The 26,923-nt window shown below is 40.6% G+C and overlaps 1 protein-coding gene across 6 annotated transcripts; it reads left to right on the top strand.

The window, feature by feature from the left end:
- Positions 1–322: 322 nt before the first annotated feature.
- Positions 323–25,234, top strand: EFCAB1 (EF-hand calcium binding domain 1). Of its 6 annotated transcripts, none has more exons than XR_650596.3 (9): positions 323–492; positions 4,023–4,178; positions 5,151–5,255; positions 5,926–6,077; positions 6,672–6,776; positions 10,410–10,495; positions 22,369–22,505; positions 23,934–24,018; positions 24,895–25,234. XR_650596.3 is itself a non-coding variant. In XM_009213011.3 (7 exons), exons 1-6 carry the CDS (start codon positions 435–437, stop codon positions 10,467–10,469), a joined length of 636 nt encoding a protein of 211 aa, XP_009211275.1. In that variant the 5' UTR covers positions 323–434; the 3' UTR covers positions 10,470–10,495; positions 20,701–21,053. The 6 variants fall into 6 exon arrangements, 2 of the variants coding, with proteins under 2 accessions (XP_009211275.1, XP_009211274.1); XR_650595.3 differs by having other exon boundaries at positions 22,284–22,505; XR_001905520.3 differs by having other exon boundaries at positions 22,280–22,505.
- The last annotated feature ends 1,689 nt before the right edge of the window (positions 25,235–26,923 follow it).

Here is a 26,923-nt window from a genome sequence, read left to right as displayed (position 1 = left end):
TCTCATACAGCGTGCACACCACATTTCAGATTTTAATGATTTACACTGCAATCAAGCAAAAAGGTTGTGAACTCAAAAGCCAGCAACAACTGAACATTTAAACTCCAACGTCCACAATCAGAATACAGCCCTCAAGGCGGCCAGCTGGGACCCTGCAGGCAGCACCGCGCACGCAGGACCTAGCGCACGCCGCCGTTGAGCCGATGGGCGGAGCTCAGTTGTTGCCATGGCCACGTCGCGGGCAGCCTGGGAGCCAATCCGCGGCGGATCGAGCCGTTGCCTTGGCTACACTGTCTGTTAGGGCAGCGCACGCTATCAGTGACGGAGACCTCACCGCGTTGCCCCAGCACCAGGGCTCGCGGGGGTCCCGGGAGAGTCTCGGCAGCCGTGCGCCCCGAGACCCCCGCCGCGGCCCGATTCTCTGAGGGCCAGGCATGAACCGCAAGAAGCTGCAGAAGCTGACAGACACCTTAGCTAAAAATTGCAAGCATTGTAAGTAAGAATCTAGTGCTGGACAAGTCGAGGCTCCTGGACCGAACCTGGGTCCCACCCGGTGCCAGGGTCCGCTGTTCTGCCTGCTTCCGGCCTCCTGGGCCTGTGTGGGCTACCTACCGCCCCTCCACTCCGGCCCCTTAGGCATAAGTCAGTGGGTGAATCCCCGGGGTGCTAGCTCCTTGGGTTTGATCTTAGGAACCCAGGCCTCCACCTCTAGTGCTACCTACACTCCCACACATGCATTTACTTGCTTCTCCAAGCCTTTTATTTTACCTGATAGAAACATGTGATGTTAGCCTCAGTGAGGTGTAAAATAAATGCTAAAACCCACTGGTCTCAAGAAAAGTACCACCACCAACGTGCACTCACCCTGCTTTCTAGCTCGCATATACACTCGCAGGTACAAGTTCTGGAAGCTTACCAAGAGACCCATAGGAGAAAACGGTGCTCAATTTCTCAACATCTTTAGGAGATGTTAGTTGTGTCATCTCATCTGTGCCTCAGAACAAGATTTGTTTGGAAACCAGAGTTCAGCACAACTAAACACGCGGTAAAGAATGGATTCCCAACTTTAGACTCCCACTTTCCTGTGGCCCCTAGTGTTGAAAGATAAAGGAGACTTTGCAGGTGACAAGATGAGCCCTATTTGAAAGCACGTGCTCTAATCTCGCATTTGAAAGGGTGGTACTGGAATTTCATAGGAAACTTTGAGTTTATATTCAGACTGAAAAACATAATTGCACTTGAGCGAGGAAACCGTGGGTATGGTTTAGATGAGGAAGATATTGCCTGTCGAGCAAACTTAGAAGTTGTGTGTTCATTGCAAATCTACTGGTCACTTGAAGAAACAGAAGCAACAATTCCCCAAATATCTGCATTGCTCAAAGAAGAAGGAATAAACATGTTGATGTAGTTTTAGAGATCATAAGATCTAGTGCATTCTAATTATCATTAGTATCTGATTTAATACCTGGTAAGAAATGCTCTCTTAGTGGGATGGTGACGTAAATGAATGTTATGGTATGTGTAAGCATCTTAAAATGTCTAGGAAAAAAAATCCTGTAATTTAAGGTATTATTATGACTACTATACTCTGATGAGAGTTTTGTTCTGTTATTGTTTTTCTTAAAACACTTTCATTTCTGGGAGAAGAATAGGTATTCTTCTAGTAAACATCTAGTAAACATTTTTGATAAATATTCAAAAACAATGCAATAGCTGCTATACACAATACTGATTTTGTCCCTTTCCATAAGTTTGAATTTGAGTTAGCCTCTGTTCAGTAAGTTTGAATGCATTGCAAACAATCATTCTGTAAACAATCAAAAGGTGAGTGTATATTTTTAAAGATAATTAAAAATATGGCAGGAAAAAGTCTACTCTTGATTTTTTTATTTACTAAAAAAATTTTAATGAGTCTTACAAACTTAGATGATTATTACAGTCTATAGAAATAGTTATAAGTCATGGGTATTATAATAATTTTAAATTTTCTTTAACAGAAGAACTTTCCCCTAAAGTTAAATTTTGTTTTAGTTGCAAGACAATAAAACTATCAAGAGTCAATGGATAAATTTTGTAGAATCAAAGAAGAGTGAAAGATCTTAAGAGAGCATCTAGTTCATGCACCATTCTACAGATATGTTCTGCAGGACACATTTAGAGCATTCCAAGAAGATGAAAATCTGTTCTTGAATTTTCTTCAGTTTCATTTAATATTGTATTCTAGAATTTAAGAAATGTTTAGCAATAAAAGTTTTCTTATGGCTAACCTTTGATCCTTTGGGTAATAAATTAAACTAACTTTTTAAAATTTTTATTTCAGCTGAGATGGAAAAATGGCTAACCAACATCCCCTCTACTACCATTTTATATACATGAACAGAGTACATCATTCTTCATGCAGGTTTTTCTTCCCCAACCACTAATAGCTCTTGCTTTTTAAGAGGTTTGTGTGTGTGTATATGCGGTTACATGTAACATGAAATTTACTATTTTAACCATTTTAAGTGCTTACATCCACCTCCAGAACTTTTTCATCGTCCCCAGTGGAAACTCTACCCATTAAATATTAACTCACCATTCCCTCCTCATCCTAGCCCCTGGCAACTACCATTCTACTTTGTCTCTATAAATCTGACTAAGTACCTCATATATGAGGAATCATACAATATGTGTCCTTTCGTGCCTGGCTTATTTGACTTAGTGCAATGTCCATAAATGTTCATCTATGTGTCAGAATTTTCTTCCTTTTTAAGGCTGAATAATACTTCGTTGTATGAATACGCCACATTTTGTCTATCCGTTCCTCCATTGATGGACTCTTGCATCTGTCTTTTGACTGTTGTGAATAATGACACTATGAACATTGTTGTGCAGGTTCCTGCTTTCAGTTCTTCTGAGTATGTATTTAGAAGTAGAGTTCCTGGATCATACGATAATTGTGTTTAATTTTTATGAAGCGCCATCATACTGCTTTCCAGTGACTAACAGCTGTTTTTAAAATCATAACCATTATATTGTTTCCTACTGTTTATTTGCTGAATCTTTTTTCCCAAAGTTTTTAGTGTTTCTCTTTAAATGTGGTTCTCCAAACCAGATATCTCACAAAAGCCTGTACTGACCTCTAGGATGAGGTGTGATTTTTCCATTCCTAGATGCTCTCTTCTGTTATACACATGCAGGTTTTGTCCTTGTTTGTTAAAATGCTCAATCATAGTTTTCTCTGGTTTCTAAATAAATTTTCCCCAACTTCCTCCCATACTTGGTATTTGGGCTTTTATATTATCAAGACCAGGCAATAACCCTTCCACCTACATTCTCAAATGGGGATTGGAACACAAATAATTAACTCGGTATTTATAACCATGGTCCTTTATACAATAATGTGTATGAGCAAGTATCTGTGTGTGTATATATCCTTTAAATAAAAATGTCCTTCCTCCAAACTATTACTGAATACTTGCATGTCAATTTTTACATAATCCTCAAGAAGAGCCATATTGGGTGCTAAAATATGCTTTAAAGCTTTTTATTGGAAAACTGGTGACTCTAGTTTCCAAAGTCTGGCTTATGAATTCATGAAGCCTAAAGTGAAATGAAAATCGTTACCTAGTTCTCATGAACCTGACATCTATTTCCAGGGAAAAGAAGTTGTAAATCTCATGAATGCCATAGTAAAAATATTGAGAAAAAGTTACCATTTTTTAATCTTACCATTCTTATTTTGAGTCATATTTCTACCAGCCTTGTAGAGTTTAGAATCTGACACCACTATCATTATTCCAGTAACTTTGCTAACATTTTCATATTTTTTCCCTAAACATGAGAATTCCTGTTTGGAGGGTATGCTACTTCTTTAATTTCTATTAAGTTAAGGGTCATTAATCTCAAAACAGGAGAGTCTTCTATTGACAATTACCTATTTGATGTCTTTGATGTTGTTTGTCAGTAAACTTACTGCAAAATTTAAGTTAGAACTTAAAGATTAAAGATTCACTTTTGTTATATCTATTTTATTCTTTCAGTTAATAAATTTGAAGTGAACTGTCTTATAAAGCTTTTTTATAGCTTGGTGGGAGCAGTAGAGAGGCAAGGTCTGGTTATTGGACTGGATCGTAATGCATTTCGAAACATCCTGCATGTGACATTTGGAATGACAGATGACATGATTATGGACAGAGGTAAGAGACACGCAAGATTCAAATTAGCCAAATCCAGCCATAACTGGGGAAAAAAAAAAAAAAAAAAAAAAAGGTTTGGTGCTTGGATATCCTCTTGGTAGGAAGCTTAGTGTTTTGCATTCCCAGTGTCATTGGAATATACAAATTTACTTTTGAAAAGATCACAGAAAAGGAGGTAATATCAGCTTTATTTTGTGTATTTAAGAAGAAGACAAAGTCATGTTGACTAACTACCTTTCTCTTACCTTATATCAGAAAACCTAAAACATTTCGATTTCTACTTAATGAACGTAATAAATAGAATAGTTTTAAAAGGACATTTAAATTCTTTCCATCACAGAAAATATTTCCATGACAAGATATAATTCTATGCATCAAGTAATGACTTGAGTAACAAAAATATAAAGTATTTTATTTGTATTAGTATATTTAACATATACTAATGACAAAGTCATGTTGACTAACTACCTTTCTCTTACCTTATATCAGAAAACCTAAAACATTTCGATTTCTACTTAATAAATGTAATAAATAGAGTAGTTTTAAAAGGACATTTAAATTCTTTCCATCACAGAAAATATTTCCGTGACAAGATATAATTCTATGCATCAAGTAATGACTTGAGTAACAAAAATATAAAGTATTTTATTTATATTAGTATATTTAACATATCTAATTAATATGATCAACTTATTTTATAGCAACATACTTATTATTAATTAATGATCAATATACTTAGACATTGAGAATTGTATTTGTTCCCACAAAAACATTTTAAAAATTGAATGTTTAGTAAAACAGTTTCATGATATTATGATGTCTTAGTTTCCTCTTTCATCAAATGAGAAGAGAATATTGGACTGTACAAACTGAAGTGTTCTCTTAATTTTAAAAGTGAGTGATGCCAATGTAGATTCTTTACTGAGAATTATCATGCAGGACAGGTGTTCCATTTAACCTCTTTCCCTTTAGTATTCCGAGGTTTTGATAAAGATAATGATGGCTGTGTAAATGTATTGGAGTGGATTCATGGATTATCACTGTTTCTTCGAGGATCTTTGGAAGAAAAAATGAAATGTAAGATTGCAGATTGTCCTATTGGTTTGTACTTTATGAATAACATATCTAAAGCACTTAAATCAGTGTCCTTCAACCCAGACAGTAAAGTGAGTTTGTTGGTTGGCTGGCTAGTTGGTTCGAATCCCACCGGCCTATTTTATGGAATGAATTCAAGTCAATAAAATATGAAAGAAAGTTAATAAAAAAAAAAATTCAAGTGATTCCGAGGAGTAATTTATGCCAATGAAGACTCCATAGGCATTACTACACATGCTAATTATGTACATATACATTTATGTATTAAGCATTTGACAGATTTTACTTGAATTGTAACCATAAAACTAGAGAATATTGATTCCAGTGTTCTTATTCTTAATTAACTCTCAGTTGATTTTGATGAACTCTGCTTATGAGCCATATTTCAATCAGTTTTCCAAGATTTTCAAGGTGAAGATATTCAAGTTACTGTTCCTTGGTATGCTTTTTCATAATTGAGAGTCAGGAAATATTTTCTAAAGATTATTGTATATATCCTAGTATACATTGACACTTACAATGGAATCAGGCTGCACGAAGACCTGTGGGGTTGGTACAGCATCAAGATAGAACTTGACCCTGAAAACTTTATCAGAGAAAATATTACCTTACTGATAGCATCAAATTCATAATTTGTTATTTTTTTTAAAAGATTGTTTTGAAGTGTTTGATTTGAATGGTGATGGATTCATTTCAAAGGAGGAAATGTTTCACATGTTGAAGAACAGCCTTCTCAAACAGCCATCTGAGGAAGACCCTGATGAAGGAATTAAAGATTTGGTTGAAATTACACTTAAGAAAATGGTAAATATGTGTAATGTCAAGTTTTTCATTAAAATTTGTGGGCCAGATATGGGCTAGAAATAATTTAAATTATAATAATTTTCAGTTCCCTGCTTGCTTAAATAAAACACATAAATTATGCTCCTCATTATAATATTAATAGTTCTTTTCAATTTCACCGCCCAACCTCGTATTTTTCTAGCACTTTCTTTTTTTTTTTTTTTCTTTTTTTTTTTTTTTGAGACAGGGTCTCGCTCTGTCGCCCAGACTGGAGTGCGGTGGCATGATCACAGTTCACTGCATCATCAAACTCTCGGGCTCAAGCAATTCTCCTGCCTCAGCCTCCCAAGTATCTGAGACTACAGGCACACACCACCATGCCCAGCTAATTTTTTTTCTAATATAGATGAGGTCTCACTATGTTGCCCAGGATGGTCTCAAATTTCTGGCCTCAAGGAATCACCCCGCCTTAGCCTCCCAAAGTGCTATGATTACAGGCCTGAGCCACCGTCCCCAGCCTAATACATTTTTAAAAATTAACTCTTGACTATGAAAAGAGCATGTATTTGCAGTAATCATTTTAGTTGTTGCCTAACATGTTTCTCATTCCCCTAGGATCATGACCATGATGGGAAACTGTCTTTTGCAGACTATGAACTGGCTGTGAGAGAAGAGACTCTTCTACTGGAGGCCTTTGGGCCATGTCTTCCTGATCCAAAGGTACTGATATAACTTTCCCTAAATGATAACCAAAGTACAATGTAGAACAACCCAGGACTTCTTGATTTAATGGGTAGTGGATCAGACAAATCCTGTCCACCCAGAAAGAATGTCTTTTAAATACAGAAAGCGCACTGAATAACCTGCTGATTCATTTCATGGTACTGTTGTGGCCTGGTGCTATGTTTCATTCATTAACTCATTCATGTCAGAAACAATTAATGAGGTTTAATGTTTGCCAGGAGCACAGATGAAAGGCTCAGTGATTTTACTCAAGGGCTCATATTTTCCGGTGAAAATAATTACACAAGAGTATGATATGTATTATTATAATGATACTTAATTACGTGTATGTGCTTCATCTATGCCAGGCAACGTTGTAAACACTAAGCCTCACATTGCCTCATTTAATCCCCATAACAACCATGTGAAGTAGGTAGTAATATTAGCCTCATTTTCCAGATGAGGAAACCAAGGCTTGGAGAGTTTAGGCACCTTGTCCAAGTTTACCCACTTATTAGTGGAATACCCTGGGTACCCTGGTGCCAGAGTCATAGAGATATGTGTAGAGTGTTGTGGAACTTGAGAAGAGGTCATCTAAACAGATGTATGAGAGGACTGGTAAATGGCTGGCAGGGCAGGGAACTTATCAGAATAACTGGTTTTCAAAGGACAAAATAGCCAGGTCAGATGGGAAAAAATAATCTGAGCAATGGATCATGTATGCACAAAAGAGAGACAGAGAGATGGAGCGAGAGATGGAACAGGAGATGCAGATGCATCTGCACTGGATGAGGTTTTGGTGTGCTCTGAGGCTGGCGATGAGGCTGCAGAAGCACAGCTTGTGGAGCTTGGAGCTCAGGTTTAGTCTTGAAGGTGACAAGGCATCCCTGAAAGATTGAGGCAGGTGGTGTGATGTGATATAGAAACAGTATCACTCTTCCCAGCCCTAGCATGTATCTCCTGCTGCCTACTTAACATGTCCACTTAGATCTCCACAACAAATTTTTGACTTTTCCCCAAAACTCACCCCTCCCTCAGTCTTCCCTGTCTCATTAAGTGGCAAGCACATATGCCCAGTTGTTCAGTCAAAACCTAGGGGCCATCTTTAATTTATCTCTTTTAACACTATTAGCTACACCTCCAAAATATGTCCTTGAATATAGCCTCTTCTCCTCACATCTGTTCACCACCACTCTAAGTTAAGCCACTGTCATATGTTACCTAGCCTAGATTGCTAGCTTTCTGGCTTCCACTGTCATCCCCTACTGACTTTTCTCTACAGTATCCAGTATGTTTAAAATGCAAATGTTGTCAGGCCCCTCCCTTGCTCAAAACCCCCCAGAGGGTTCTGAAGTGGACCCAGTGGGCCATTTCCCTCTCTCCACCCACATATCCTATCATCTCCCTTCTCTCTTGCTGCTGGAGCCACAGCAGCTGGCTCATGTGCCTCCTCCATGCCTATGCGCTTGCTGCTGCCTCTGTACAGAAGCCCTTTCCCCAGACTCTCCTAGGCCTCATTCTCTCACTTCATCCAGTCTCTGCTCCAATGCCACTTCCTCACAGAGCCCTGTCTTGACCATCTTAACAATCCTCCCTCTTCATCCCCTAGCCCTGCTTTCTTTCTTTTTCTTAGCAGCGCTTTTTATCACCTAAGTATATCTGTCTTACCACGTAGATGTCAGCTCACTGAGGCCAGGAACTTAGTCTTTGTTTCACTGTGTTTCCCCACACCCTGTGTGTAGCACATGGTGTGTGTCTAGTAATGACAGCTGGATGGATGGATAGATGGATGGATGGATGGATGGATGGATGGATGGATGGATGATGTGGGTGCATGGGTGAGTAGATGGATGGGTGAATGGATGAATGGATGGTTGAGGTGAGTGGGTAGATGGATGGATGAGTGTGTGGATTGGATGGATGGATGGATGGATGGATGGATGGATGGATGGGATGAATGGATGGATGGATGGGGCAAATGGGTGGGTGGATGTAATGGACGGACGGACGAATGACGGACGGCGGACCGGACGAGGTAAGGACAGGGTGGTGGTGGATGGATGAATGGATGGAATGAGTGGAATGGATGGAATGGATGGACAGGACAAAGGATAGATAGATTTAATGGATGGATAGATAGACAGATGGACAGGATGGATGGATGGATGGTGGATGCATGGATGGGCAATAGATGGATGGATGGTGGATGGACGGATGAATGGAAGTGGTGGTGGATGGATGGATGGATGGTGGATGGACGGGGTGGATGGATGGAATGGATGGATGGTGGAAGGAAGATGGATGGTGAGGTGGAATGGACGAGTGGATGGTGGACGGACAGACGGATGGATGGACGGATGGAATGGATGGATGGACGGATGGAACAGACGGACGGAGCGGATGGACGGACAGGGATTTGACGGATTTGGACGGATGGATCTGATGAGGTGGGTGGGTGGCCTGATTGACGGGGTGTGGATGGATGGGGTGAGGTAGGTGGATGGATAGATACATGGGTGGATGGATGGTTGGATGGATGGATGAGGATGGATGGAATGGATAATGAGGGACAATGGAAGGAAGGAGTGGTGGATGGATGGATGGATGGATGGATGGATGGAGTGGAGGTCAGTGGTGGATGGATGGTGGATGGAAGAGGGATGGATGAGTGGAGGGGCGGATGGATGGTAGATAAATGGATGGTGGGTGGATGGATGGATGGATGGAGTGGATGGAATGGTGGATGGATGGATGAGGGGTGGATGGTGGAGGTGAGGATGGATGGTGGATGGATGGAAGAGATGGATGGATGGTGGGGTGGTGGAAATGGATGGACTCAGGAACTATTTCATCATTTACCTTTATCTTTATACCACATCTTCAATCTCTTCCCTATCTAGTGAAACCTTCCCATTAGAATTTTAAAAGATTCAAAACTGTCCCATCTGAAAAGCAAAATGAAAGAACGAGAGAAAGAAGGAAAGAAAAGGAGAGAACTTACCTTAATTTCACACTTATTACTTCTATTTCTTGTATAATGGTTTTCCTTCTCAAAGCCTAGCTTCTTGAAATAATTGTCCACATTTAATACCTAACTACTATCACTTCTTCCCATCTACCCCTGAATCTGCTTTTGCAAGGTCACCCTCCCACCTTGTGAATAAATCCCGTGAATGCTCTTGGCTTCTTGCCTTACTGAACCACATCCCCCTCCCCTCGGCTCTCAGTACAGCCTTCTTGCTCCAGAGAGTGCCTTGTTACCAACCAAGGCCTGGCTGTGCCTTGATTGGTCCTCCTGGACTCCCATAGTCCACCATGTGCCTTTCCCTACCACAGCCCATGCAGCCCTGACTGACTCTTTCCAGTTTCTGGACAGTCTCTGCCACCAAGCTGGAGACTTTTGGCGAGCTCAGTCAATTGGTCTTGCTCATCTTTGTGGCCACAGAACCAAGCACTGTTTTTTGAGTGTAGTCATGAGATCTGTGAGTGAAATGCATGAACCAGAAGTTCTCAATGTCCACTCACCCTCAGTTATCCTGTCTCTACACACACTGAGGAGACATACAGAATATTTTGTGTTGTTCTACCTTTTTTGGAAATCCATACTAAATTGAGTACCTTTTTTTACAGAGCCAGATGGAATTTGAAGCTCAAGTATTCAAAGATCCAAATGAATTCAATGATATGTGAATACCTAAATGTCTATATTGTCTCAAGTGAGTAAAAAAGGAGGCACATATGTATTGCTTATTTTTTGTATTTAGTTCAGAAAAATGATGTTGAATTGTGTGTTTCAGGGTGAAGATGAGGTTCACTTACATATATCATTTAACATCAGTGTAAGGTGCAATTAAAATAGATGGAAGACAAGAAGTCCCTTATTAGATGATGGGTTTGGCAAGACAGTTAACTTTTCTAGAGATATTTTATCACAGACTATCTGTCGAAGCACATAACTGGCATAAAACCTTTGGATTCATTAAATGAATGGAAAGATTATGTAATTATGAATTGTTAATACAAATATTCTGTGTCAGAAAGAAGCTGGGTGTACACTGAAAAATCATTGAAACGACTGGATTTCCTTTGAAACAATAAATAATGAAGATAGCATCAAAAGAATAAGAGCATTCTCTTATTGAGCATTGAAACGCCTTTCTGGTAGGCATTGAGGGAGATCCAGAGAGATGAAAGACACATAGAAATCATATTATATTGAAATATAATACGATTTGCATTATTGTTTGAGGCTTTGGCTAAATAACCTTACTGATTGTAAGTGCCTGAAGGCAAGGGTTTTATCCACACACATCTTTGTCTGCCATAGCAGTTAGTCCTCTGCATACAAAGGGCAGTCCATAATTACTGTAGATTAGAAAACCAAAAAGTACCACAAGATAAATGCAAACTCTTGGTGAGCAGAGGGAGAACATGTACTGAGTTTCTTAGGTTTCATGGCTAATGCATTGGCACAGCTTTCAGTTATCCCTGCAGTCCTTCCAGACAGTCCCTGCCCCGTGCATTGCAGTTGGTTGCCAAAGCCCCGCTCTGTCCTGGCACCCAGTATTCCTCCATCCTGACTCCACGTATTGCCCCCTTGCCACTGCCTGAGTGCACCATAGTGTCCCCATCCCCCCACTGCCTGGAGTTCCCCTTGTGTTCCCCTTTATCAGGGCACATCCTAACTGTACCCTGCTGGCTGTGACCTCCTGAAGACAGACCTGGCTTCTTCCTGCATCCGGCTCCCCCGCACGTGCTGTGGGCATCCTGAGAAGCCTGAGAAAGAGAGGGCCAGGTTAGGCTTGTGTGAGCTGCTTTTTGCCTTCTTGGTACACACAGTAAGCAGTGGAGAGGGGTGTCACACGGTATCTGTTCTATCCTCATCTAAATACTGAAAGGCTAGGTGGGATAGGAAATCTTTCTTACTACATATGCATTAAGTTAAAGTAAAAGAGACTATTGTGTGAAAAAATGCACTGTTACTAATAAATGGAATAAACAGATCCAGGAAATAAAAGAAAACATACTTCACTGTGCAAGTTTTTTTTATATTTTAGATTCTTACACAGATGGACTTTGACACAATTTTTCTATTTGCAGTAAATATAAGTAATGCAACACACAATGCTTTTTTATCTTTATTGAGGGATAATTGGTAATTTAAAACCGTATATATTTAAGGTATACAACTTGATGTTTTTATATTTGTATGCATTGTGAAGTAATCACCACAATCAAGTTAATTAACACATACACCACTCACATAGTTACCATTTTCTTTTTGTGTGTGTGAGCCACCCTTATAGCAAATTTCAAGTATATAACACTGTTAACTATAGTCACATTGCTGTGTATTACATCTCCAGAACTTACTCATCTTTCATAACTGAAACTTTGTAGCATTTGACTAACATCCCCCCATTTCTCCCCACCATACTATCCCCAGCCCTTGGAAACCACCATTCTACTCTCTCCCTTTTAGGTCCCTCATATAAGTGAGATCATGCAGTATTTGTTTTTTTCTGTGTCTGGCTTATTTCAATTAGATAATGTCCTCCAGGTTCATCCATGTTGTGGGAAATGACATAATTTCCTTCTTTTTAAAGGCAGAATGATATTTCATTGTGCGTGTGTGTGTGTGTGTGTGTGTGTGTGTAATGGGGAGACAGGGACACTATGATGCGCTTAGGCAGTGGCATGGGGCGAATTGTGGAGTTAGGGTGGAGGGACACTGGGTGCCAGGTGGGGCTTTGGCAACCAACTGCAATGCACGGGGCAGTGATTGTCTGGAAGGACTCTAGGGATACACTGAAAACTGTGTCATGTGTATATGCACACATATATACATATATGTATTTCATATATTCATTTATTCATTGACAGTCATTAGGGTAGTTTCCATATCATGGCTACTGTGACTACACTGAAATAAACATAAGGACAGAGATTTCTCTTTATGAGACTGATTTTATTTTCTTTGGTTATATACCTAGAAGTGGTATTTCTGGATCGAATGATAGTCCCGCTTTTAATTTTGTGAAGAGTCTCTATACTGTTTTCTATACTAGCTGTACCAATTTGCATTCCCACCAGCAAGGATTCTCTTTTCTCCACATCCTTGTCAGCCCTTGTTATTGTTTATCTTAGTGATAATAGCCTCTGCAAGAGGGGATATCTGATTCTGGTTTTGATCTGCATTTTTCATAGACCTGTTGGTCACTTTTTCATAGACCTGTTGATCATTGCTATTATCTTTGAAAAATATGTAGTCAGGTTCTTTGCCCATTTCTAAATCAGGTTTTGCGGGGTTTTATGTTTGTTTGGTTTTTATTATTGCTATTGAGTTGTAGGTGTTCCTTATATATTTTAGACATTAACCACTTAGCAAATATATGATTTGCAAATTTTTTTCCAGTGGTTACCTTTTCACTGTTGATTATTTCCTTTTCTGTGCAGATTTGTTTTTAAGTTTAATTCAATCCCACTTATTTTTGCTGCCTGTGTTTTTGTCATCATATCCAAAAATCATTGCCCAGACTAATGTCATGAAGCTTTTCTTCTGTGTTGTCTTCTAATAGGTTTACAGTTGCAAGTCAACATTTAAGTCTTTAATCCACTTTGAGTTGATTTTTGTATATGTTATGAGATGGGGTCCAATTTCATTCTTTTGACATGCAAATCCAATTGTCCCAACACCATTTTGTGAAGAGACTCTCCTTTCCCTGTTGTGTATTCTTGGCACCTTTGTGGAAGATCAGTTGACTGTAGACGCTTGGATTTATTTTAGGCCTGTCTTATGTTCCATTGCTCTATATGTTTGTTTTTATACCAGTACCATGCTGTTTTGATTAGTAAAGCATTGTATTTTGAAATCAGGAAGTATGACATCTTCAGCTTTGTTCCTCTTGCTCAGGAGTGCTTTGGCTATTTAGGGTCTTTTCTGGTTCCCTATGAATTTTAGGATTGTTTTTTCTATTTCTGTGAAGAATGCCATTAGGATTTTGATAAGGATTGTATTGAGTCTGTACATCACTTTGGGTAGTATGAACATTTTAATAACATAAATTCTTCCAGTTCATGAATATGAGATGCCCTTTTATTAGTCTGTATTTTCTTTAATTTCCTTCATCATTGCCTTTATAATTTTCAGTGTATAAGACTTTCACCTCTTTGGTTAAGTTTATTACTATTTTTTATTTTTTTGCTGCTATTAGGAATGAGAATTTTATTAATTTTTTTCAGATAAGCTCATTTGTGGATAGAAACATGACTGATTAGTAAGTTGATTTCATGTCCTGCAGCTTTATGAAATTCACTTATTAGTACTAACAGTGTGTTGTTGTTGCTGTTGTTGTTGTTGTCATTGTTGTGTTTGTAGGGTTTTCTGCATATATGATGATGCTGTTTCAAAATGGAGGTAATTTTACTCCTTCCTTTCTAACTTGGATGCTTTATTGGGGGAACCCGCTCCCAATATTTCAACGTAGGTTCTTTCTATTTTCCATAAGTGTCAGCTGGCTGAGAAATAAAAAGAGACAGTACTAAGAGAGGAATTTTACAGCTGGGCCACCAGGGGTACATCACATATTGGTAGGACCGTGATGCCTGCCTGAGTCTCAGACCAGCAAGTTTTTATTAAGGGTTTCAAAAGGAGAGGGGGTGTAAGAACAGGGAGTAGGTACAAAGATCACACGCTTCAAAGGGCAAAAAACAGAACTACTAATAAGGGTCTAACAAAGATCACATGCTTCTGAGGGAACAGGACAAAGGGAAAAACCAGAACCACTGATAAGGGTCTATGTTCAGCGGTACATGTATTGTCTTGATAAACGTCTTAAACAACAGAAAACAGGGTTGGAGAGCAGAGAACTGGTCTGACCACAAAATGACCAGAGTGGAATTTTTCCCCACCCTAGTAAGCCTGAGGGTACTGCAGGAGACCAGGGCGTATCTCAGTCCTTATCTCAACTGCACAAGACAGACATTCCCAGAGTGGCCGTTTATAGACCTCCCCCCAGGAATGCATTCCTTCCCCAGGGTATTAATATTAATATTCCTTGCTAGGAAAAGAATTTAGTGATATCTTCCCTACTTGCACGTCCATTTATAGGTGTTCTTCAAGCAGAAAAATACAGCTCTTTTTGCCCGACCCCGCAGGCAGTCAGACCTTATGGTTGTCTTCCCTTGTTCCCTAAAAATCGCTGTTATTCTGTTCTTTTTCAAGGTGCACTGATTTCATATTGTTCAAACACACATGGTTTACAATCAATTTGTACAGTTAACACAGTTATCACAGTGGTCCTGAGGTGACGTACATCCTCAACTTACAAAGATAACAGGATTAAGAGATTAAAGTAAAGACAGGTATAAGAAATTATAAAAGTATTATTTGGGAACTGACAAATGTCCATGAAATCTTCACAATTTATGTTCCTCTGCAGTGAGTCCAGCCGGTCCCCCCATTTGGGGTCCCTGACTTCCCACAACAATGCTCTAACTTCTTTTACTTGTCTAATTTTTTGGCTAGAACTTCCAATACTATGTTAAATAGAAATGGCAAGAATGAGCACCATTTCTACCAGATATTTGACAGAAAGTTTTTTTATTTTAATAATGATGTTAGCTGTTGGCTTTTCATACATGGCCTTTCTTGTGTTGAGGTAAGTTCCTAGTGTACTCATTTTGTTGAGAGATTTCATCATGAATGGTTGTTGAACTTTGTTAAATGCTTTATTTCTGCCTCTGTTGAGATGATCGTGAGGTTGTTTTCCTTTTAGTTATTGTGTTGTATCACATTAATTGATTTGCATATGCCGAAGCATCCTTGCATCCCAGGGATGAATTCCACCTGGTCATGGTGTTATGATCTTTTTAATGCACTGTTGAATTCAGTTCGCTAGTGTTCTATTGAGGATTTTTGTTCCAATGTTCATCAGGGATATTGGCCTGTAGTTTTCTTTTCTTGTGCTATTATTGTCTGATTTGGAATCAAGGTGATGCTGGCTTCGCGAAAGGAGTTTTTGAAAGTGTGCCCTTTTTTTCTAATTTTTAGAGGAGTTAAAAAATTAAAATAATTGGTATCCATTCTTCTTAGAATGTTGGGTAGAATATACCTAGAAAGCCACCTGGTCTGGACCTTTCTTTGTTAGGAACTTTCTGATTACTGATTCAATCTCCATATTTGTTATTGGCCTGTTCAGACTTTCTGTTTCTTTCTAATTCAGTTTGGTAGGTTACATATTTCTAGGAATTTATCCATTTATTTTGTTATCCAATTTGGGCATAGTAATTTTTCATTGTCTTTTATGATCATTTTTATTTCTGAAGCATCCATTGTAATGGTTCTTCCTTCATTTATGATTTTGACTCCTTTTTTTTTCTTAGTCTGCCCAGGAGTTTGTTAATTTTGTTTATCTTTTCCAAAAACCAAGTCTTAGTTTTGTTAATTTTTTTCTGTTCCCTATTTGTTTTATTTCTGCTTTTACCTTTATTATTTCTTTCCTTCTGCTAACTTTGGGCTTAGTTTGTTCTTTTCTTCTGGTTTTTTGAGGTGTGTAGTTAGGTTTGTTCACCTGAGATCTCTGTTCTTTTTTAATGTAGACATTTATCATCGTAAACTTTGCTCAATACTACTTTTGCTGCATTGTATGAGTTTTGTTGTGTTGTGCTTTTGTTTTTGTTTGTCTTAAGATAATTTTTAAATTCCCTTTGATTTCCTCTTTGAACAAATAGCTGTTCAAAAATGTGTTTAGTTTCTATATATTTGTGAATCTGCCCATGTTCTTACTTTATTGATTTCTAGTTTCATTCTGTTACTCTTGGAAAAGATACTTGTAATGATTTTTGTCTTCTTAAATTTGTTAAGATTTGTTTTGTGGCCTAACATGTGATCTAACCTTACATGTGTGCTTGAGAAGATTGTATTCTTTTGTTGTTGGATAGAAAGTTCTGTACATGTCTCTTAGGTCTTTTTAGTCCATAGTGTGTGCAAGTCATCTGTTTACTGATTTTCTGTCTGGATGTTTTATCCATTATTGTAAGTGGGATATTAAAGTACCTTACTATTACTGTATTGCTATAAATGTATTCCTTCAGATCTGTCAATATTTGCTTTATATACTTTGGGTGCTCTGATATTGGTTGCATATATATTTAAAACTATTATATGTGCCTGTTGAATTGACCATTTCTCAGTCCTTTGTCTTAAGATAATTTTTTACTTAATATCTCTTTTATGTGATATAAGCATAATCACCTCTGCTTTCTTTTGGTTACCATTTGCATGGAATATTTTTTTCCATCCTTTAACTTTCTTCTTATATGTACCTTTACATTTAAAGCAAGTCTCTTGTGGACAGCATATTTCTGGATCTTTTTAAAATCTGTTCAACCACTCTATGCCTTTTGGTTGGGCAGTTTAATCTATAATCATTTAAAGCAACCATTAATAAATATGTACCTATTATTGTCATTTTGTTTATTGTTTTCTGTTTGGCAGTTGTTTTCTCTTTGATTTGATGATGTTTTGTAATGATTGGTTTTGGGTTTTTTGTGTATATATCAATTATAGGGGTTTTGGTAGTTATTTCAAGGCTTGCATAAAATATCTTGTTTATTTTAAGTTGATAACAATTTAACTTTGATCATACACAAAAAGTATACTTTTAATCCTCCCACACATTTTGTGTTCTTGTAGTCAGTTTGCTTCTTTGTACATTGTGTGTCTCTTACTAAATGTTTATCTTTTAACTTTTATGTTAGGGTTAACAGTAATTTACATACTACAGTGTTGCATTATTCTGTGTTTGTCTACATATTTATCTTTACCAAGGAGATTTATGCTTTCATGTGTTTTCATGTTGCTGCTTACTATGTTTTTATTTCAAATTGAAGAACTCTCTTTACCATTCTTGTAAGTGAGGTTTAGTGGTAACAAACTTCCTCAGTTTTTGTTTATTGGGGAAAGACTTTATCTCTCCCTTTTTAAAGTATAATTTTGCAGGTATAGTATTCTTGATTGGCAGGGTTTTTTATTTTCTTTCAGTACTTTGAATTTGTTATCTCACTCTTTCCTGGTCTATAGGGTTTTTGCTGAGAAATCCACTGATAGTCTTATTCACATTGCCTTATATGTGATGTCAATTTTCTCTTGCTGCTTTCAAAATGCTCTTTGTTCTTGACTTCTGACAATTTGATTATAATGTATCTCATTGTACCCTTCTTTGGGTTGACCCTATTTTAGGCCCTTTGTGTTTCTTTTTTGTTTTTTTTGGGTTTTTTTAGACATAATTTTACTCTTGTTGCCCACCCTGGAGTGCAATGGTATAATCTTGACTCACTGCAACCTCTGCCTCCCGGATTCAAGAGATTCTCCTGCCTCAGCCTCCCAAGTAGCTGGGATTACAGGCACATGCCACCACACCTAGCTAATTTTGTATTTTTAGTAGAGATAGGGTTTCTCCATGTTGATTGGTCAGGCTGGTCCTTTGCGTTTCTTTAATCTGGATGTTCATTTCTCTCACAAGATTTGGGAAGTTTTCAGTCATTAATTATTTAAGTAAACTTCTTGACTCTTTCTCTTCTCCTTCTGATACTTTCACAATGCTTATATTGGTTCGCTTGATTATGGACTATAAATCCTGTAGGATTTCATCATTCTTTTTTATTGTTTTTTCTCCTTTTTCTCGCCTGACTGGATAATCTCAAATGACCTGTCTTCAAATTCACAGATTCCTCCTCCTGCTTGATTGAATCTATTCTTAAGGCTGTCTGTTGCATTTTCTGTTTCATTCACTGTACTTATCAGCTCTAGAAATTCTGGGTTTTTAAATGACTTTTGTCTCCTTGTTGAACTTCTAGTTTTGTTCATATGTTGTTTTCCTGATCATGTTAAGTTGTCTGACCGTATTCTCTCACAGCTTACTAAGCTTCTTTAAACCAATCATTGTGAATTCTTTGTCAGGAAATTCAAGGATTTCCATTTCCTCGAGGTTGGTTACTGGAAAATCTGTCATGTTTCATTGGTTTTATATGTTTCTTGTAGCTTTGCATTTATATCTACACACAAAGGAGCAGTCACCTCTTCCAGACTTTTATGAGCTGGCTTTGGTAGGGAAGGACCTTCACCTATTGGTGAGTATGAAGGCACCAGCTGGGGTGTGACAGCTCTAGCTCCAGGTGGATACAACTTGGACTCTGGGCAGCTTAATCAGCTGGGATCAACATCAGTGAAGACTGTGGGCACCATCAGTCATAAAAACTGTGGGTGTCCATGATGGTGACAAAAACTGCTGAGGTCCTCAGAGGTGAAGGCTGCTAGACTTCTGCTCTCCTTTTTCCCCACAGAGAGAGGTCACAGCTAATAAGATCCCCTTTGTTGCCAAGCTGTGCCAGGGTAGAAGGTGGGGTGATGCAGATAAAATGCTTCCAACACTTTTATATACAGCTGTCCTTGGTTTGGGGTTGCTTTAATGGGTTCCTACAGCTTCTTCATTGTACTCTGGAGTATTCCCAGAGCTATTTTTGTTGGCAAGTAGTTGTTAAATTCTTGCATTTGTTGGAGAGACAAGAGCTGGGATCTCCTAGTGTATCATCTTGTTGATATTACTTGCATGCTTTTAATTTTTTAACTAATTTTTCTGATTACAAAGTAATTTAGGTTCCCTGAAGAATATTTCAGATATTTAGGAAGTTATTTAAAATAACATGAAAATATTGGTTAATATTCTGGTGTAAATCCTTCCAAACTTTTATAATGCATTTGTAAGTACACCTACATTTTTGCAAAGAGAATACTATATTTTTCAGACGATCATATTGAAAATGCGCTTTTGTCTTGTTGTACTACTATTTTGTCAGCCTTTTTGAGGTCATTATTTGTCTGTAGCTTGATTTGTAATGGCTGCCTGGTATTCCATCATGACTGACTTTATTAAACCACTTTCCTGCCATTGACATGTCAGATGTTTCCACATTTTTGCTGTTATAAATAATTCTAATACTGAACACCTCGTATAGATAAACCTTTTCACATAATGCAGTGCTTACTTTCTTAGAGTAAGTTTGTAAAAGTAGAATTATTGGATTAGAGTCTCTGCATAATTCTGAGATTTCTAGCACATGTTGCCAGATCACTCATCAGGAAAGGCTTCCAACTGCCAGATCACTCATCAGGAAAGGCTTCCAACTGAACTGTCATCCCCAATGTATGAGACTCCCTTTCCCTGCAATATACATTCTTTTAATTTCCTTACCAGTATCACGGACCATCATGAGCATGATTTTAATTTATCATTTAAAGTACTAATCTTAGACATCTGTACCTAAACTTTTTACTATATGTTGAGTGTATACTGACCTCCCTATGAATAAGCCTCTTTTATTACTTGCCATTATTTAAACCTAAAAGATGTTAACAACAAGAAAAATCCTAAATAATTTTAATCCGGCCTAAGATGATCATGGCACTTGACTCTAAGAATTCATAAGCTCTCTCCAAGAACCTCTCAATATATCTAGAACACGTCTCCTCTGCTGTTCATCATAAACTGCCAAATCACTTCCTTGTGCTGCTATATCTAGATTGATGGATTCTCTTAATTTCACTACTGTACCAACTCAGAAATGATTGTAACGCTGAAAATTCACTCACCACATAGTAAGGGTATCTGAGTACCCTTGAGGTAGCTTAAAGGAAGAGTTGTCTCTCCCCTCTTGCCCATTCTATGCCCTCACCTCCACACTGCTAGGCTTTGGCCTGACTTTTCTCCCCTCTAAGTACAGCCAAACTGGCTGACCTTGGTCTTTGCCTGGGTTTGCAGGGGGCTGGGTTAAGAATGTGGATGAGCAGTTATAATTTGGGGGATTAGTGATAGTCTTCCTCTAACTGGCTCCTCTCATTGTCTTCCCCTTCTCCTCCCAGCACGCGGTGTGGAGTACCAGAAAGCCAGGCTAGGCTCCTTTAGGAGAGGTAGACATCACCTCGCAAGCAGCATGGAGAGATTCTATTTGGGAAACAATTAAGTGCTTTTTTTTTAACTGCAGGATTTTAAAACCACCACTGAAAACTGGTAGTCCTGCATTCTTAACCTGCAAATATCTCTGTGTACAAGACTGCACTTGTAAGAAACCAGGCCTGCAATTGCTTGCACCATAAAATCATCCAAAACACTCACTAAGTTCCTACTTTGTGCAACACCATGAGGGTTAATATAGTCTAAGTCGGTTATCCCTGCCCTAACCCCATTCACCATGTAAAGTGATAATTCCATGTGCCACTTGTGTTGTCACCTGTCACTGCTTGGATTCATGGTAATAGCACCTCTCCTGCCTCCCGTCACAAAGTTGTATCATTTGTATTAAAGAAGGTTGTTAAAGGGGATTCAAATCAATTACTTTGAAACTATGAAGACAACCATCTGGAGAAAGTTCCTTTGAGCTGCTCTGTAGCTCCTATGCTTTTCCTGACCCTGTGTCTTATCTCAGGGGGCCGTTTCCTCCCAGAGTCACCTCTGACGCTCACCTAGTCGTTCACAGCTAGTGGTTAGTTCTCACCAATCTCACCAAGTGCGACCAAGGGAGGATTGTGAACTGCATTAGACATAGACTACAAAAGATACATAATAAAATAGAAATTTAACCCACATATATACAAATTACAATTTAGCAAGTTGTGAGGATGGTATGGTTATATTTCCAAAACAGGCAGAAGTAATAGATCTGTATTTTCTGATGGAGTGACTGCCCTGTCTGTCAGAGATTGAGGCAGATGGTGTCTTGCAGTGTTTTCCAGTCTAAGTTGCCATTGAGGGAGAAGCCCTCCCAAACACGTAGCAAGTAAATCAAAGCACACTTCTCACAGATATACCTCAAGTAAACTTGCTCAGTTTCTCTTTCTTTCTTTCTTTCTTTCTTTCTTTCTTTTTTTAGACAGAGGAGTCTCACTTTGTCGCCCAGGCTGGAGTGCGGTGGCATGATCTCGGCTCACTGCAACCTCCGCTTCCCGGGTTCAAGAGATTCTCCTGCCTTAGCCTCCTGAGTAGTTGAGATTACAGACACGCACCACCATGTCCAGTTAATTTTTTGTATTTTTAGTAGAGGCAGGATTTCACCATGTTGGTCAGGCAGGTTTCAAACTCCTGACCTCGTGATCTGCCCTCCTTGGTCTCCCAAAGTGCTGGGATTACAGGTGTGAGCCACCGTATCCGGCCAAACTTGCTCAGTTTCATGGGAAAGTAAAAAAGGCAGGAAATCTAATGAAGGCATCCTTAGTGAGGCTGGGCACATGTCAGAATTTGAAGTACCTTTATCGGCATCACTGCCCGGGCAGCAGCTCACTAACCCAGCTCCACCACTTGGTCATTTGTGGCTTTCTGTGGACCTCAAGCTTCCTACCTAACCCATCAAGAAAATATTCTCCGCCTAAAACACACATTCTCTCATTTCTTTTTACTTCCTTCTTTTCCGTTTTGCTCCACACTGCACCTATTATGTGGTCCCAGCTAGGCCCACAGAGGTCCCTGGGGTGAGATCTTGTCAGCATGGAGGACGTTTGGATGCACTGGCTGAAACCCAGGCTGCCTTCTCCTAGCCTGAGCTGCACCTGTCCACCTCCCATCTGCATTTCCAAGGCCTCATGTGGATGAAGGGTACCCGAGCAGCCTGTTCCCTGAGGGAGGACACCACCACTCAGAGCCACACAGCCCGAAGACAGAGAACAGTGTGGAAGTAAGTGGAAGGATTTAGGAATCTTCTGTGAGTGGCATTTAGAGCCTGAGTAACTGCCTCCCAGCAGAAATAATTAGCCCAAAAGCACTGGGAAGTCTGGGAGGTTAATTAAAACCATTTAGTCATGTCTTCCTTCATGAATCCTTCAGAAACATGATAAAGTCAGAAAATGGAATAAATGAAATTTTTAAGATCCTCATAATCTCAATAATACATGATACGAAAATCCAATGAGTGCTTTTGTTCCAAATATCGGGCTAAGCATTTTACATGCATTATCTCACTAATTTCTCCCAATTATCCTAAGAAGTAAACATTACTTACTATTTTCAACCTACAAACTGGTTTTAAGAAAATCAGGAACCTCCGATGTGTCTCACCTGGGAAAGGGCAAAAGCCAAGAACCTTATCTAGTTCTAATGCTGAAGACCTTTGTCTAAAGCAAATCCTTTCTCGCCACATATCCTCCACTTACTCCTGTGGAGTGAGAGAGTGTCTCCAGCTCCAGAATCTCCCAACGGACCCTCGTGGCTGCAGGCAGAGTTGCTATGTGGTGTACATGTATTCTGAGATCATCGATTCCTCTCCTTTCCACTCTTCTCATCTGAACATACCTTGGGATTTGCTTTCTTTAGTGGGAGTTTCCGGCTTGGATGTAATGCCTTTCATATTTGGTGCTAGTAAGAATCTGGACATTAGGCTGGGACCTGGCGTTACCAAGAGTTCAGATGTAGTGGAGAACATGGAGTGGTCACTAGGCTGGAAAACTCTGTTGGCACCAAGGGAGGCAGAGTGAGAGGAGTGTCAACAGACTATGCTAAGAGGGAGGAGAGGCGGAGACCACCGCCTGTTTGTGAGGAGAATGGTGGAAGCCGGACTCCTCAACTAGAGAGGGACAAGGAATGCTTCTTTGAGCCATCTTGGATGATGTCAGGGAAAGGCTTCTACCTAGAGAAGAAGAAGATGCCAATGATAAGGGATCATGAGATGAAGTGGCAAACATAATAAATTATAATGTGGTGCTTTTCAGGTGCCAGTCCCTAGCCCAAGGATAGACAGCTGGGACATGGTAGAGCTGGGATTTGCACCAGATCTGACCTGCAACCCAGGCCCTTACCCGTGTTCTAGCCCTGACTGCCTCTTACTGTCACAAGATACCACCTGGCATGGCACAGGTCACATGAACTTTGAAAGTCTGATACAAGTGAAAAGTGATTATAGATTGGTAGGAACCATGGCATTTATCATCCCAAATGGGATGCTGTAGTGAAAGGAGATGCTCATAGTTACATAAGCACAATGTAATCTGGGATTGTCCCAGGCAAAGCAGGATGCATTGTCACCTTATTTCTAGGTTATGAATTACTCCACAAATTACATTTATGTAAAATGGGAATAACACCTGCTCTCTCTGCCTCTACCTCACAGGGTTTCTGTAAGGCAGGATTGAATGAGATAATGTCTGTTACATCATGTTACAAAGAGGGAAGCTGTTTCCCCCTTTGAACAAACTGTAAGTATGATCTGAATGCATCGATTATGGTAGGTGTGTCAGGACAGTGACATGTGTGCCCTATCTTGGAGTGTGCTTAGGTTCTTCATAGGTGTTCATGTGTAATGATTAAGTATGGGCATCAAAAGTCTGGAAATGGGGAACCCGCATGGCATTGCTTAAGTCTCTTACTAGTATAAGGAAGTTGTAGGATATTTCTAAAATATCTTTAATAATTGAATTTAGAAAACCGAATTTCATGAAAGTCGGGTAAAGTGCTGGTGTAAACATCACGAGAATGCTCCTGAATGCTACACCCTCTTGGAGTCAGCATTAGTGCAACTACCTCCCCCCTCCACACACACACACACAGACACATACACATCTCCCTCACAACACACTCAGAACATACAGACATACAAACCGTAGTGTATCCCGTTTACCACATGCAGTAGAGTTTCTCTCTCATCCCATCAAGAGTTCACTAATTCTAAAGCAATTGGCATCACACTGCTCACGTCTAGGATTCTGATTAACCACATGCAAGATTTAATGTGTTTGTTATGCTGGCTCTAACGTGCTAAAATATCAAAGGGAAATTAATGAGATATGATTTGTATGAAGACATAAAAGTCTAAAATCCCATTAGATAAACATGAACTTACATCCAAGTTACGAGAGCTCCAACAAGCCAAATTCATGCCGTGGTCCACTTTCTGTGTTCTTAATTGGGATAGTGTGAATCTGACCAAGTGCAAGGCAAGCTGCTTCCCTCTTCATATCTCTCATTACTTGGTACTGTATTTTGATCCATGTAAACACAGAAAAGAGCATAGCAGCCCCAGGAATTCAAGTTAGTCGCTAACCAGGAAGTGGGTGCACCCTCCGTATTTCCAGGGACCCTGGCGGTTATGCCGTGGGATGTGTGCCTCATGTGTGCAGCCCCTGCAGTCAGCGCCGGCAGACCCCATCCCAGACAAGGACAGCGCTGCGCAGAAGCGGTCCTGCCCCTACCTGCACGGAGCACTCAGTCTAGAAGAACAGAGTTGCTGTTTGCTGTCTTGAAAACGAAAGGAGGAGGAAGAGGAGGGGAAAGGAAAAAAGGACGAGGAAAACAAAACCACGGAGGGGGGCGAGGGGGAGGTGGAAAAACAAAAAGATTAACTGAGTGGAGAAAAAAGTTTTCATGCCATGAATTTTTTTATAAAAGGAAACAGGTAAGCAGAGAGTTAAGGGATTGCTGTTTTTCTCTTCTTTCATGGCCACAGAATGCTAGAAAATCAAATGGCAGGTCTGGGAGGGACAGCCTTGCTCCACAGAGTCTACTGAGAGGTGGTGCAGTGGGGAGACAGAATCGCAGCAGGGCAGGATGTGGAGCAGGCCAGGGCCTGCACCAGCGCCCAGGTATGCGGCTGACAGGCAGGGCGCTGGCCCGCGGCAGGTGCAGCACCGCCAGTGCCCGCGGCCCCAGGAAAAGAAAACCTGCAGGTGCCGTCAGGACATGTCCTGAGCCTCCCAAGCCACGCGCTTTTCTGAATAGCTGTCCTATGCTCATTGTCTGGCTGCAAGATGATGGTGTGCATTGGGAGGGGACGAGAGGGAGGGAGTGGTGTGTGGAGTCTCCTGCTCCGGTGGCTTTGATGACACACAGGGGCGGCTTCAGAGAGAGGAGCAGTGGGAGGAGGTGGGGCAGGCACTGGGGATCCTGGGGGGCTGTTGTGGGCTGGCTGAGCCTGTGCCAGAGGAGCGAGGGTGGGGGCTCCCCTGCCAGTCCCGGGGCTGCTCCTCTTCCCCCAGGAGAGCGCCCCTCCCTGCCCTCTCTCCCAGGCTGCATGGACATGGGCAGTCTGTTGGCTGCGGAGCACCCCTGTGAGTATGACCTACTGTCCTTACATGCCCGGGACTCTCCTCTGTCCACCTTCAGCCATCTGCAGCACAGTGGCTCTAAGCATTTCAGTTCAGTGCTCACGGTCCCAAGAATTTCCAAATGCTGCCTGAGTCCCTGCACATCCCATGAGCGCACATGGGTTAGCACACACTGTGGGTGCTCCGGAGCTTCTCTGTGGAGTTACCTCTCAGCCTGCTCATGACCTGTCACCAGAGGCAGTTCTAAAAATAAGCAATTATCATGTTCAGCTGGATGCAGGAGAATGCAATGCAGCCACTTGTCTTTTGCCAGCTCTGAATACCTGATCAAGGGGATCTCCCACCCTCCTCAGAAAGGGCTGGCATACATCTTGGGGGAGTGGGGAATAGAAGGGCATTTTGCCTTTGTGGAAAGTTAACTCTGTGTTGTGGCAGTTGTCGTACTGACTGCAGCCAAGGAGCAAGGAGGCAGGCATGAAGGCAGGGCAGTGCTTCCGGCTGGGCCCAGGGAAAGGAGCAATGCTCCCTGGCTAGACCCAGGGAAAGGAGCACTGCTCCCCAGCTAGATCCAGGGACAGGTGTAGTGCTCCCAGCTAGATCCAGGGAAAAGCTGCTCCCCAGCTAAACCCAGGGACAAGAGTAGTGCTCCTGGCTAGACCCCAGGAGAGAAGCAGTGCTCCCAGCTAGACCCAGGGACAGGAGCAGTGATTCCCTGCTAGACCCAGGGACAGGAGCAGTGATTCCCACCTAGACCCAGGGACAGGAGCAGTGATTCCCACCTAGACCCAGGGATAGGAGCAGTGCTTCCCGGCTAGACCCAGGGACAGGAGCAGTGATTCCCACCTAGACCCAGGGACAAGAGTACTGATCCCCAGCTAGAGGTGGACCCAAGCCCTTCCTTCCTTCTCCAGCCTCAGAGGGCCACTGCTGCAGCCCCCTGGAAAGGGGCTCTGAGCCCTGCACCCTGCCGTGTGCTCTGAGCCCAGCTCTCACAGCTGATCCCCCTGGATGGAGCAAGTACACCTCTGCTTGGGCCACTGAGCAAGAACTCAGCGCCATG

Source organism: Papio anubis, chromosome 8, assembly GCF_008728515.1.
Source record: "Papio anubis isolate 15944 chromosome 8, Panubis1.0, whole genome shotgun sequence".
NCBI lineage: Eukaryota > Metazoa > Chordata > Mammalia > Primates > Cercopithecidae > Papio > Papio anubis.
Note: the sequence above shows the minus strand (reverse complement) of the source record. Positions and strands in the feature narration are given on the sequence as shown.

Excerpts from the sequence above, each read along its gene's own strand:
- EFCAB1 (XM_009213011.3), top strand. The coding sequence starts at position 435 with ATGAACCGCAAGAAGCTGCAGAAGCTGACAGACACCTTAGCTAAAAAT. Across the intron at positions 4,179-5,150 it reads TGACATGATTATGGACAGAG|TATTCCGAGGTTTTGATAAA; the intron begins GTAAGAGACACG and ends CTTTCCCTTTAG. Across the intron at positions 5,256-5,925 it reads TTTGGAAGAAAAAATGAAAT|ATTGTTTTGAAGTGTTTGAT; the intron begins GTAAGATTGCAG and ends TTTTTTTAAAAG.